Raw genomic sequence first — 14,777 nt, 5'->3', positions numbered from 1 at the left:
TCCTACCATGTTCATGCAGGCGTGAGGGAGGTGGGAGCTGCCTTCTGCAGGCTTTAGTCTGTCCTTGAGCTTAGAGACATCCTTAGCAGAAGTAAATCCATATCACTGATTGTGGCTTTCCTGCAGTCAATCCATTTGGAATAAAAAATCCATTTGATACAACAATTTGTACTTTTAAAGAGAGCTTTCAGCACACTGTCACCTTAATAGCAGCCAATAGTGCCCACTTGTTGCTAAAACCTCTCAAACAGCCATGTTGCCTCTCCTCTTCTTTATTCCCAGGGACCCTGGTGGGGAACAGTTACGATTTTGCCAACTCCTGGGCTTTGCACAGTGAAAACAAGCGCTGCAAGAGGGTGCAGACTCCGAGCAACACCTGCAACATTTCATCTGATATGGCAGAGAAGGTTAGTGCTGCAAGATGCCATTCTGGTTTCAGTCCTCCCTTACCTGAAAGGCAACTTGCCTGCCCTTTGGCAGAAGAACAGAAATCACACAATATTCTGATTTGGAAGGGACCCACAAAGATCACTGAGTCCAACTCCTGGCCCTGCACAGACACCCCAACAATCCCACCCTGTGCATCCCTGGGAGCGTTGTCCAAACACTCCTGGAGCTCTGGCAGCCTTGGGGCTGTGACCATTCCCTGGGGAGCCTGTTCAGTGCCCCACACCCTCTGGGGGAAGAACCTTTCCCTGATATCCAGCCTAAGCCTCTAATCGATCTAATTTATCTATCCATCTATAACCACCTTCCCCCTTCCCCCACCCCAACCATTAAACAGATAAACAAAGAAAACAACAGTTTGTTTGAGGCCGAAGTGTAACTTACTGCCAAAGAAATGATGATGTTACTTGGGAAAGGTGTGTTTCAGTGATTTCTGTAGAATGAGGAAGTTAATTCCCTTTCTGATTGTGCCAGCAGGGAAGCATCAGTTCTGAAGCCTCTATAGGCACTGCCTCCCCAAATTATATTTGTGAATTTGTTGCAGTTTATATAATTGAGTCAGCAGAGGAGGGAGATGCTCCAGCCAGGCTGTTTTTGACAGAGGAGATGTTCTCTGTTCATGTTCCAAAAGCTCTGTGTCACCAGGCTATTTCCCTTCTCAGGAGGAAGTTCCTTCAGCTACGTGTACAGTTAGTAATGCTGATTTACTGAAGAAACACAGAACTGTTTGCCTTGGCCAACTCTGTGACCCCCTTTGCTGCATCAACCTTTTTCTTCTTGTCTTTTCTAAGTACAAACAAGTTTCTTGTTTCCCTTAGACAGGGTGTGGAGGCAAGCAGATGGTCACCAGCTCAGGGAAGAAAGTAGCTTTGAATATTTACTGAAGCATGTGGTGTTAACAGGTTATGACTGTCGTGGTAAATTGAGCCTTCATGCCTTGAGGGGTTACAGCTGATTCCATGTACTCTGTTGTAAATCAGAATGATTTCCTGGGTGCCAGGTTTAGATTTATACCAGAGTAACTGAGGCCAAAATGAAGTTGTTAGTTTCTCACTATTAAAGTCCTCTATTTGCTAAATTAGACCCAAATAGTTTCTCAAGAATAGTAGCACTTCCTGGAATGTATCTGCTCTCCAGTTACCCTGAGTGCTGGCTTCCTAGCTAACTGGAAAAGGCTAAGAGCTGGACAAGTTGTGAAGTTCTGACTCTTTATACTTCCATTAAGCTTTTGGATGGGATTGCTTCAGATGTGTTGTGAAATTCAGTGAAGGTTGCTCGAGCCCTTCAGCACTTCAGCCTCACTATCTGCCAGACTGGCTGAGGAATTGTAGCAGTGATTTCAGGCTGGAAATCTCCAGGTGATGTTTTTTGTTCTGGCAGAGGTGGTGTGTGTGGGATGTTTCTGTCATGGCTGGGGCAGACTCAACACCTGACTTGAGTGCAGGTGTGTGATGCTAAGCACCAAAACATGAGGGGTTCCAACCAGGCTGAGGCTATTTGAGGGACAGGACTGCTCAACAGGACAGGGAGCTGCTGGAGCCAGGACAGAGCAGGGACACCAAGGGATCAGAGGGATGGAGCAGCTCTGCTGGGAGGAAAGGCTCAGGGAATTGGGATTGTTCAGCCTGGAGAGGAGAAGGCTTTGGGGTGACCTCACTGTGGCCTTCCAGTGCCTGAAGGGAGCCACAGGAAAGATGGAGAGAGACTCTTGACAAGGGCCTGGAGTGACAGGACAAGGGGCAATGGCTTCACACTGACACAGAGCAGGGTTAGATTGGATATTGGGAAGGAATTGTTCCCTGTGAGGGTGCTGAGGCCCTGGCACAGGTTTCCCAGAGAAGCTGTGGCTGCCCCATCCCTGGCAGTGTTCCAGGCTGGATGGGGCTCTGAGCAACCTGGGCTAGTGGAAAGTGTCCCTGCCCATGCAAGGGGTGGGTGGAGCTATGTGATCTTTAATGTCTCTTCCAGCCCAAACTATCCTATGGTTCTTTAAACCTGATTACAGCTCTTGTCACTGGTTGTAGTCCCTGGAATTTTATCTGTTCAAGCAAATTTAATGTTTAGAAAGTGTAAACATTGCAGCTGAGGTTGGGGAGTGGCATGCAGAGTGAAAACCAGTCTGATGGATTGAGTACAACTGATTTGGGTTTTATACAGATGCTGTTAAATATTGATGCTTTGTGGATAAAGTTTTCTTTCCCACACACTGAATGAAATTATATTCTCTCTCATGTGAGTTCATAAGCTCACAGCATTTAACATTGCCTTAATTTACTCACTGTGCAAGAATAAACACAGCACTATTAATAGAAGTCTGGCCAAACAAGTGCCTGCTGAAGAATGTAGGGCTTTTTAATAGTATGCTTTGTTTGCTTGCCTCAGCTTCAGGAATGTAAATCTCCTTGGTCTCCCAGCCTCCCTTCCTGCCAGGCAGTCACTGTTAGGTGAACAGCTCTGCTTCAAGACACTCCTCTCACCCCAGTGCCCCCACATTGGATAGGTCTGTGGTTTTCTTTGCCCTTTCTGTCTGGCCCCCTCCCTGGCCAACAGCATCCTTGGAGAGATGGCTTCTGGCTTCTTTCAGCAGGAATTGTAGTGACAGGACAAGGGGCAATGGCTTCACACTGACACAGAGCAGGGTTAGATTGGATATCAGGAAGGAATTGTTCCCTGTGAGGGTGCTGAGGCCCTGGCACAGGTTTCCCAGAGAAGCTGTGGCTGCCCCATCCCTGGCAGTGTTCCAGGCCAGGTTGGATGTGGCTCTGAGCAACCTGGGCTAGTGGAAGGTGTCCCTGCCCTGGCTGGGGGTTGGAATGAGGTGATCTTTAAGGTTCCTTCCAACCCAAACCATTGTATGATTCTATGCAGTGGAATCAGAAAGCCCTGCTGCTCCTTTAAGTCCTGAAAATAAATTGAAAAAAAATTTTTGGAAGTTTTTGTCTTGTTTAATGGCTTTGAGTGGGAGCTGAAAAGTCTTGAGGCAACTCACACTCTTACCCCACTGTTGCCAGGGCTTTCCCTGCCCTCCACCTCTAGAACACACACATTTAGTGTGATCACCTGCCTTGCCTTGGCATCCAGAGAACATTCCCAACTGGGCAGTGGTGGAGGGAGGAAGAAAGCCTTCCTGCCATGCTCTGCCCTCTGCAGCTGATGTTTGGTTACCAAAAAGGAGCCTTGCTGCTCTGTCTGATCCATTTTTTCACTGGTTTAGGCTGTTCAACAAAGTTCTGCAATTTAACAGTATCTAGGATGACCAACAGCATGGGTAACATGGATATGAAAGTATAAATGGTGATCTGGAAAACTATAGCAACAAGGCAGCCTTGAAAGCAAAAATGTGTATGGTTTAAAGCATTACAGTTGATTCTTGTGTTCTTATACATTACCTGTATTTCCTAGATTTCACCTCTAATAGAAACGGAGGCCAGAAGTCATTGTATTGTTTCCTTTTCCCCCCCTCTTATTAGGAAATTATATCCACAGTGTGTTAGATGTGAAAATTATTTGAATTCAAATCCAGCTAATTTCTGCTTTTGCTGAAATGCAGCTTTTAGTGCAGTTGGTAAGAAACAGTGCCCCCATTATCCCATAGAATACTTCCATAGAGATAGCATTCATTCCCAGGTCTGAAAACAAGTAGAAATTTTCAGCCTTGGACCATAATTTGCTATGTTGGGGTCAGAGGCAGGTCCAGCAAAGGTCCAGAGGTCCAGCCCTGTCCCTGGAAGTGTTCAAGGCCAGGTTAGGTGGGGTTTGGAGCAACCTGGTCTAGGGGAAGGTGTTTGTATCCATGGCAGGGGATTGGACTAGAGGCTCTTTAATATCCCTTCCAACCTAAATCATTCTACACAATATTATAATGCATGATGTGGGTGAAAATTAGGCTCACCATATCTAAAATCTCATTTTTCTTCATCAGATGAATCAGTATTCAAAGGGAAGCAGTTTCTTTCAGTTGTTACTTAGTCTACTCAAACATACAGGCAGTGTTTGGTGTATTAAGCATATTGGGTTTGGATGCTTTTAATTTGGAAAGATGGGAGATCTTTCTCCATGAAATATATTTTCTGAAAAATTAAATACAGTTATGGCACCAAAATATACCCTTCCAGAGTGTTCTGGAGAAACCCTATCTGCCCACCATAGGGCTTAAATTCAAGGGAACAAGAGGATGTCTTTGATTTCCTCTTTTATTTATTAGGTTCTCTCTCTTTAATGGTAATTGTCGAGCTGTAGACAAATGCAGTTCATGCAGCAGCAGAAGGAAATGCCACAGAAATGGGAAGAATGTACAAAATTCCACCTCCAGCTCTGTGTGGTGGGCCTGGGGCAGAAAAAAGGTCAGCAAGTTTTGTGGTTGCTGAGGGTTGCCAGTGCCAGGACCCCGCCAACCTATTTAAAGAAACATTTAAAATAGGACTTGTGCAGAAGGGAAGGGAGAAATTTTATGACCTTCACCTGCCTTTTAGATACTGCAGTCAGTCCTGCTAGTTTTAATCTTGCAGCCACCTTTACCCTAAGCACTGTTTCAGCCTGAGGCTTCAATCTCCACTCTGTTGGGTTTGAACATTTCTTTGTGTGGAGCAGTTTCCATGAGCAGGAATGTTACAGCAGTGGCTGAGGCTGCCAGTATCTGATACTCACCACTGTCCTCTAAACTAAAGAATAAGGACCTCTCTTAGTCCAGCCTGACCAGTGGGTTTTGAAGAAAGGAAGGAGTGAAAATAAAAATAATTTGCAGAATGGTTAAAGTTGGAAGGGGTCATTGAGTCCAATTCTCTGCTTCCAACAGGCCCATCCTAGGTCAGGCTGCTCAGGGCTAGGTCATCCTAGGTCAGGATGCTTATCCACTCACATTTTGCATATCTCCAAAGGTGGTGGTTCCATACCCTCTCTTTGACCACCCTCATGGTGATTTTTCTTTTTTGTTCCTATCGATTTGATTTTACCCATATTTCAGCTTATTTGTCATGATAGTTGAGATACGTCTGAAGGATGGAAAAATTTCAGCTATAAGATTTGTATAAAGTCACTGGAAAATCTGATGAGATTTGAATGGCAAAAAACCGTTTACATAGAGAAAATGAACTGTTTGTTGCTTTTCAACATATGTCACTTGGTTTCTAGGTAATCAGCTGGAGCTCAGCCTTTAGCTGTGCTGTTAGTGAACAAATCCAAGACCAAAAAACGGCTTAATTTTATTTTGGTGTGTAATCTCCTTTATTTTTTAAGTCTTTCCCATCTAAAAATGTTTCTTTTAGTAGAACATACAGTTTGAGTTTTGCTGTTTGAGTTGTATTAACAGGCTATTACCTTAAGAAAATTCATTAGCTCAGCCCCTAAATGGGCTTGTTGCATATACTGATTTTCTGCTGCACTTGATGCTATCTGGATTGAGGCTTTGATCCAGGAGTTGCTATACTGCTCCATCCTCTGAATGACTCTGTGCTCACTTTTGGTTTTATCAGTTTCATCTCCAAGCACTGCATTAATAGCTTTCTTGGCTGCTTGTATTGTTGTTACTTCCACCCTTAGGGCACTTTTTCAGCTTTTTTGTACTTCTGTGAGTCTTAGAGCAGCACCAACCACCATTTATGTAGTTCCTGCTCCCCCCCTTCTAGTCTTTTTGTTTCTTTTCCCATCTGATTCAGCATGGTGAGTGCTGTCAGGGTATCAGAATTATCCCAGGCAGGAGCTGAATTTCTCATTTTCACCATGTCCAGCTCTCAGTTAGCACTGTTTTAAGTTCCCTGAGTCCTTTCTCAGGAAGCTCAAAACCTATTTGCACATGTTCCCTGTGCCCTTTGCTAAACTTGGAATACATTCCCAATGGACTAGACATTTCTGGTTGGTTTGTTTTCATAAGCAAGAAATTTTGTCTTGGCTCAGACGTGTACTAGCTTGAGTTGATCACCTGAACAAAACACCCTTTGGCCAAAATAAAAAAGGTATTTTCTACTCAGCAGTTTTCCTATGCAAGCACCACAGTTGCCATTCGGAGAAGACATCTTGATTTTTTTTCTTGTAGGGTTTTTTTGTTCTCCATTTTTCATCCCCCAGAAAATGAGAAAGCAAGATGCTTTTTATTTTATTTTTTTTTTTTTTTTACACAGCAGCTTGTATGTGCTATCACTTCAGGTATGTGTAAAGTTTTTTAGAAGTAATGAATTGCAACTGTGAGCCACTCTGAAGAATATGCCCCCCCTCTAACCACTGAGTATAACACCTGCAAAATACACCATGGTTACATTTGCTTACATAAAACGCTGACAAATAAGTAGAAGACAGTTATGTTTCAACTCTTTGTTGTTCTGAGCTTGTATAAGAAAATCGTTTTTTCACTTACCAAAACTCAGTGCCATCCTTTCAGAAACTTGTACTGAGGACCTCAGACTCATTGAACTGAGACATAATGTGCACAAAGGAGTTTATTTGGGAGCCTCCCCTGGAGAGCTTGATCATGCACTAAGTTTTCCTTAGGTTTTGTTTCACATACAGTTAAGTTTCCACTTAGGTTTCTGCTGTCTGAAAGAAGAGGTCTTGATACCCTCCTCCCATCTCCCTGTGCTGTCCTCCCCTCACTCTGGCTGTCACCACGCTGATTTCACTCAGGAGAAGAGCAGAACAAATTGCTTTTCTTCCCTGGGCTATTGTTCTCCTATTTATCTGAGCTAAATTGACCTGTTGTGCTTTGGACAAGCCAGCAGGAGCAACGAGAACGTGTGGCCAGAAGTGGAAAACAAATTTCATTCCTGGGATTTCAGTCAGACTCAATCTTTCCCTCTGACACCTGCTCTGGTTGCTTGTTATCCAAAAGATTGTCTGGTTGTTTTCCTTCCTACGTACCTCAGTTCCCCTCTGTTGCTGTGTGGATCTTCCTGGGAATCTGGATGACATCCAGTTGTTTTCTGGGAAGCCAAAGGAAGCAGAATGTGTGAAACGTCCCTTATGTGATGCTCCATTCTGTAATGATCAGTATATTAATGCATCCATGGATGTGATGAATAAATGGGTAGAGCTCACTATTAGCTCTTGACTATTATTAACTGGATGGTGGTGTTAAGTAAGAGCTGTAATGTTATTTAGCAACAGTGGTGACAATGGGTTTGGAAAAGCTGAGTTTTCCTTTCCCATAGGAAGTAATTTTATCCCCTTTGCTCTCTCTCTGTCCCTTTGCCCCTCACTTCTCGTGCAGGACATCCTGGAAACCTGCCAGCTGCTGAGCACATCTGTGACCTTCTCCCGGTGCCACCACCGGGTGGATGTCGAGCCCTACGTCAGCCTCTGTGAAAGGGACATCTGTGCCTGTCCCCAGGGTGTGGACTGTCACTGTCCTGCCTTCCTGGAGTACGCCCGGAGCTGTGCTCACCAAGGAGTGATTTTGGAGGGCTGGCCTGAAGAGAGCTCGTGCAGTAAGCTTGCAGATTTATTTATTCCTAGGCTGCTCATCCCCAATAACATCGTGCCTGTCTTGCAGATTTATGTCCTGCAGCTAAAAGCAGCTGGCGTGTTTTTTTTGTGGATTGGTTCATTTCTAGGAAGTGCCTTTGCTCGCTCCCCCTCTCAGCTCTCCATCACACACCTTTTTCTAGAAGTTTTTGTCCTTAAGGCAATATTGTTTGAACTGTATATAAAGAAGATCCTGAGCTGTTACATGTCCCACCGCAGTGTACACAGGCAGTGAATGCTTATTTGATACACAAAGATATAGCCAAGGATGTTTAGGGCCTATTTCACATTCAGATGTGTGGCATTTTCCAGCCTGTATTTTTAAGTCAGCATCTTTGTGAAATGCTCTCTAACATTTTTGCATAAAGACAATTTTTTCACCCTTTATTTGCTTGAATCAATTGCCTTGAAATTGAGATGTTGCCTTTTCTAAGCCAATTTTTGTTAGGTTAGGGATGCTGATTGCATTTGAGCTGCTGCCTTTATTATCCCAATTTTGCTGAGTTCAGAGGTCCTGATTGCATCTGTGCTAAGGTTTTGCATCAAGGAAATGCACAGACTGACTGAGATGGATTGTGGAAAAGTCATGTTTGCACCCTACTCCTGACACCTCCACTGGAGAACTGTGGTTTAATACAGAGCATTAAAAAAAAAAATTAAAAATCCACTAATATCATGTTCTTGGTGATTTTTCTAATGTGTTTTTGTTACGAGGAAGGACAATTTCCTTGGCATGTTTGTGTAAATTGATTTCATGGGGTAAACTGTCTGATTTGTACTGACAACACTTGGTAAAGAGGTACTAGAGGTATTCTAGTAAAGATATTCTGCTATTGACCACTGAAGAAAACTCTGCCTTCCGACTGTGGTTAGGGCAGCAAGTTGCTGCCAGTCACTCATTCTAGGGATTGCACAGTCTGAGTTCTAGCAGTAATTTATTACCTTTCCATTGGGACATAAAAGGCATCTATAAAAGCTCATCTCCTTGCTCAGGGTGTGAGCCAGAGAATCCATTTTTGCTGGGGCTCTTTGTAAGTCTGATTAAAAGGCTCAAGTGAAATGAGCCTTTCTGTGATCCCAGGGGCTTTAGGGCTCATTTCTAACCCTTGAATTCATAAGCCACAGTTCGTTTTTTTCTCCTGAGTCAGGAAAGAGGGAAGCATCCCACTGCCACAGCAGGAACTTAATTTTCTATCATCCTTTGTCTGTGCTATGGTGCTTTCTCTGGAGATGATGATGATGATGGAGATATGGAATGCTCTGCTGTGTGGGAAGGGCTCTAGTGCTGGTCACACTGTGTGAGTCGGTGCCTGAGCCCAGGGCATGATCACTCCTTCGTTACCCTCCCACCTCTTCAGCAGAGGATTTGCTTGGAAAGGGCAGGCTCTGACCTTTCCTTCCCACTCCATGCCCCCACAGCCTTGTAGGGCATGGTGTGTGTATGCATTGAGGAGAGGGAATGCCTGTAACAGAGTGTGTTTGCATAATGGCCTGGCCTAGATAATGGCAGCAGTGGAGATACCATGGCATGGGTGTTATCCTCAGCTGCTAGTTCTCTGGAAGAAGGAGGATGGCATTTCAGAGTTTTAACTGTCTCCTGGTTCTCCCTGGAAACGCCAACCAGGGTAATTTCACAAATGAGATGAGTTAAGTGCATGGCTTAAAGGTACAAAACTACCATGTCTCTCCAAATTGCTTAGATATTGTTGCAAAACTTCTCCCCAGGTTTGACTGTTCTTAATGCACTTGGGTTTAGTTATTAAGACTCAATTTATTAGAAAACGGATTGGCTTTAACCTCTCAGTATTTATTATGCTACCTGACAGATGATGATATTGCAGCAAACTGAAAATCAAATCTTTCTAAAATGTTCTGCTTCTAAAAAAGAAATAATCATTTGGAAGCTAACATGACCTTTTGTGTCTCTGTAGTTCATCCTTTGATAATGAAGGGATTTGTTGATTTAAGAGTTATTGAGGAATTTGCATTTCTAATTTCTTTTAATTGTTTCAGGGCCAAGATGTCCAGTTGGCATGGAATATAAGGAGTGTGTATCACCATGTGCCAAAACCTGCCAGAGCCTGAATATCAATGAAGTGTGTCATGGACAATGTGTTGATGGATGCAGCTGCCCTGGTAATTTATTTACTGGGTTATTTACTGAGCAACATTTGGCAGTCAGGCTATCTATTTTATTAGAAGAAGGAAAGCTGTGTCTTCCATTAAATTTTCTTGAAATCAGAAACACTTCTTTTTCTTTCTGGGACCATGCCCTAGAATAATCCAGTTTCTGTAGTCCCTGTATGCTCACTCCATGAAAGGGCCATTTTTCAGAGTCAACTAAAAAGTAAATGTTTCTGTGAAAATCAGTACCAGCTAATATTCCAGGATTGCCTTTATTTCTTGGTGAGGGACTACTTGCCTTGATGTACTCCTTTTGAATTGCTTGGGTTAGAGGTAAATACAGTTAGGGGAAGAAACAGCAGAGAATAAATATACTGAAGGAATTTCTTGCAGAAAAAACTGCAATTGTAGAGTTTGCACTGCAATTTTAAAGGTCTTCATGATTTAGGTGAATAATTTAATTTATTATTGAATCTTCCGTACAGGAGATTTGATTGGATTAAAGGGAGCAGCCCAGCCACACCAATCTTCCACTTCTGTCTGTTGTACTTAAAACATCTGCAGGAGGAGAGCTTGATTCCTGGCTCCAATGCTCCATGTGCTTCCATTTCTAACTTTTTTTTTCTCTTTGATTTTGTTCATTGGGTGCTTTGTTTGTTCTGAATAGGACTATCTCTGCCCTGTCTGGGCTTTGTGAATGCACAGAGGTGTTTAGTGTCCCCTTGTACAAAATGCCAAGTGTGGTGGAGGTTTGCAGAGCTTTGCTTTCCAAAACAAGGCAATAATGACAATGCCAGCCTCATTTGAGGAGTCACTGCATTCAGAGTTTGGTAGTTTCTCATTCAGTCTCTTCCTTGCTGGATGTTCAAAGGAGTGGCAGGACCTGTGAAGGTGCACATGGAGGGTGACAGGTGATGTAACCAGACTCCAGAGATTATTTTGTTGTGAAGGATCCAGCTACTCTGTTTGTGCAGTCCTGGAAGTGTTGGAGAGAGTTGAAGGAGATTAATCCACTGGTTGCACAAGGGCTCTTGCTGTATTTTTCCTTTGGTAGATGCATAGGTCTGTTCAGCATGGGAAAGGTCTAAGGAGAGAGGAACTGAGGAGCAGAGAAGCAGGAGCTCCACAGAAAGGGTGAAGGGCATAAGAATAACAATCAGCAGTTTAAAACTTTTGCTGCTGTTTGCTGCACAGCCAGAAGGGAAGAACCTGAATTTGAGTTTGATAGAAAACCAGGAGGATCTGACAGAGGGATTTTTGATGAGTATTCTACCTTCACTTAGCTTCCCTCCAGTGCACCAAGAGCAAACAGGATCTGAAGGATGTTTGACAAGTGTCTTCTTTCTTTTTATTTTTTTTCCTCTCTGTTAAATGCCCTTCACAGTTACATTAATTGCTGTAAATGGAATTACTCTTGCCAGGAAAAAAGGCAGGCATTCTGTTTTCTTGTGCTCTCTGGAGAGCTGCAGCACTCTTAAATGCTCAGATCTTGTTGTGATTCTCTGTCACTGGAGGGATTTTCTCAACAGCCATGATCTTTCCAGGCAGCTCTATGGGAAGAATAGGAGAAAGGAGACTTACCTGGGTCTCACTGTCAGTGATGACTGGTTCTGCCAGGGAAAAGAGCTAAAATCTCTGCAGGCAATTGGAAGGAGTCCCTCAAAGAGAAGGGAGAGGGTTATTCAAGAAAACAACTGTTTTGTCACAGCAGTTCTTTTGAAAATGGGGGAATATCAACTCTCTCTCAATATAGGGGTTGAATAGAAAGCACTATTAACTAGCAATAGAAGCAAGGACAAGTTTCTACCTTAGAAAACCTCATAACTTTTTTGTGTCTCTGTTTATCCTTGGAGGATAAAGAACTCTCTCTATAGAACAGGTAATTATAGTTGTGTAATATGGAAACCTCAGCAGCTGAACCCAAGCTGGGAAGCTGGCCCTTTTGCTTTTTGCCTCTGCAGAAGTTCAGAAGTGGCTTCTTTCTCTCAGACTCTCTCTGCTAGACTTACATAGTGTCCAAATTTGTTTCTTCATTCCCCACTTTGGCTTATCTTTGGGTGTCTTATGACAAGTACAAGACCTGTGTGGACATCCTTTATTGCAGCCAGTGAAGTTCATAGTTTTTCCAACAGTCAGGTCCCAGACAGCTATCAACTTTGACTGTGCTCCCTGTGTTTGGTTTGTCTATGTCCCAACATGTGTTCTGGACCTGAGGATGTGCTAAGCAAAGAGCTTTTCTGGGAGCACCAGGAATGCTTTTCTCAGCACGTCTGGAGGAAAGGCAGCACCAGAAGCAAAGCAGACACCTGCCCCTGTGAGGCTTTTTGGCATTCCTTTTTATTGCTTTCTGTGACTAAGCATGGATAATAATGCATATGAAGTCTTGGCAAAGCATATGAAGAACAAAAAAATCTAATTGTATTTGTGTTTCTGTCCCTGTGTGTGTGACATGGGTGTCTGATGCTACCTGACCTATGCAGAGGGGCTGCTCCTTGATGGTGAACGCTGCATTGAAAGCTCTGACTGCTCCTGCATCCACTCTGGAAAACATTATCCTCCTGGCTTCACCATCTCCCAGGACTGCAACTCATGGTAAACCCTGTGCTGCTCTGGTGTGGTTGCTGTAGATAAGTACTGAATACTGCTCAGTGACTGTTTTGCATTATCTTTCTAGAAATCTCTCTACCTTTAAAAAATTTCCTTTCACGGGCAAAGGACTTGGTCTCTTATTGGAATTGCCAGCCCCTTCCAAGAAGTGAGCTGCTCACAAAAGCAAATCAGCTCTGTTTTTAAAGGGATATTTGATCTGATAGAACAACATGAAGGTCACAGTCCTTCAAAGAGCAGAGAACTACCTGTTTCCTGCGGATAAGACAGACCAGCAGGTTCCCATGTCTGGGTAGTGTCAGCAGCAATGTCTTTGTTTTGACTTCCTACATGTATTTAACCTCTAAATCCTATTTCTTTCCAAGAGGAGTTAGCCTAAGGCACGTCCTTGGAACTTGTCACAGGGCTAATGAGTCTTACTAGTTTGGCTCACGATTTTTTTTTTCACTCCTGAGCATGAGACTGGAGGGGAAAACCAGCACTTTAAAGAAAGGAAAGGGAATTAGTCACATATTCCTGACCTGGCTTTGTCTTTAGTGTGGACATATTTGTGCAAGGAGCTCAGACTTCTCTTTACTGAGAGGTTTCCAATTAGAGCCCAGGAGGAGGACTCAGTGAAGACTATGACATGCAGAAGAAAGATGGTCTGTGCATCATCCCTGTTAATCAGAAGCTTTTTGTTACCTTCACCATGTGTCCCAGAACATCAACTATAACCATGACATTAGCGTTTTGTCTTTTTCCCTGGAGTCCTCTGCAGCTTTGAGCTTGGCCACATTGTTCAACCTTGGTGCTCTTGGGAGATGAGTGTAGCCTGACAGGCTGGGTTTTTTTTTTTGCTTGTGTTTTATTATTGCTTCCTGTTATTCAAATGATGCTGCTGCGGAGAATGTCATTCCATTGACTCTGCGTTTAACATCCTCAATAATCTGCCTCCCCACAAATGGTTTTCAAGGGCTGGGATAACTACAGGAATGAGAAGAATATAGTAGCTCTTGAAACAAGGAATGCAGAGAGGGTTGTGGAGGACACTGGTGGAGATCACAATGGGGGGAGTTTGATGCAAGAAGAAGCAAAGGGGAATAGATTTGTTTAAGGACTCGTGAGGGAACTTCCACTGCCTAAAGATGGGCTGTGAACATGATGAGGCCAAAATCTTCTCAGAGGCAAACAGCAAAAGGTTATGAAGCAATGGATGCAAGCTGCAAATGAAATTCTGCTTTAACACAAAGAAAAATTCTTCTCTCTTCCCCAGTGCTGTGTTGGGACAGCTGCTCAGAGAAGCTGTGGGACTTTATCTTGGATATTTCTAAACTCAAATGGGCAAGGTCCTCACCCACCTGATCCAGCTTTGTCATTGCTTTCTCTGGGTTGGGAATTGTAGTAAATGATTTTTCTAGAAGTCCCTTCAAATATTCTTTCCCTGTGATTCTGTTGGATTGATAGACATACCTTGAGAACTGCATTGAGCTCATTCCACATCAGTGGAATATAGCTGAAAACTCCATTAAACACAGTTTTGGCAGGAAAACACAGAAGTCCTTGAGGTCTGCAACCATATCCATTCATATTACCAGCAGTGCTGTCAAATGATGGGAAGAAGAGATGAATACATTAAGAAATTAGGTTATGGGAGATGGAAGGAATGTTGGGGAGTGATTTAACTTCCCTGGGACAGGTGATTATTTTCAGTTTTTTGGGAAAAATGTGCGACAGAAGATTTATATTAATGCACTCTTGCCTAACTTGCTGCTATCTCTTTCCTAGCATTTGTCGACGTGGCACGTGGATCTGCAGCAATGGGGAATGTCCAGGTATGTTGGCTTTACTCTTTCCATGTTTTGACAAGTAAGCCTTGCCTACAACCCTCCCACTCATGCCTCACTTATATTGTTTTTTTACCCAAGAAATAAATCTTTGTTCTTCCTTGCTCACTCCAGTACAATCCAGTTGGGATCTTACTTTTAAGTTGTTCTCCTGAGACAAGTCAGACATTGCCCTGTGTGATTTATGTGTAGCAATGAAAAATCCTTGGTGGGAAGGTCACTTCCTGCTTTGCTTACTTAGTTTGCCAGTTATAATGGCCTGTATTATCCTGGTCAGAGGATTGGTTTCCAGGTAGAGGAACAATCCTGGCTTTCTTTGAC

General features: G+C 43.4%; 1 protein-coding gene across 1 annotated transcript in view; it reads left to right on the top strand.

Moving 5' to 3' along the window:
• Positions 1–14,777, top strand: part of VWF (von Willebrand factor) — a 121,595-nt gene that overhangs the window by 11,424 nt on the left and 95,394 nt on the right. Inside the window, exons 6-10 of the mRNA XM_014880933.2 lie at positions 283–407; positions 7,646–7,862; positions 9,913–10,035; positions 12,504–12,615; positions 14,398–14,444. Of these exons, the coding sequence (XP_014736419.2) occupies positions 283–407; positions 7,646–7,862; positions 9,913–10,035; positions 12,504–12,615; positions 14,398–14,444 (624 nt within the window). The remainder of the gene's footprint in view (positions 1–282; positions 408–7,645; positions 7,863–9,912; positions 10,036–12,503; positions 12,616–14,397; positions 14,445–14,777) is intronic.

The sequence above is a fragment of the Sturnus vulgaris genome, chromosome 5 (genome assembly GCF_052056855.1).
Source record: "Sturnus vulgaris isolate bStuVul1 chromosome 5, bStuVul1.hap1, whole genome shotgun sequence".
NCBI lineage: Eukaryota > Metazoa > Chordata > Aves > Passeriformes > Sturnidae > Sturnus > Sturnus vulgaris.
Note: the sequence above shows the minus strand (reverse complement) of the source record. Positions and strands in the feature narration are given on the sequence as shown.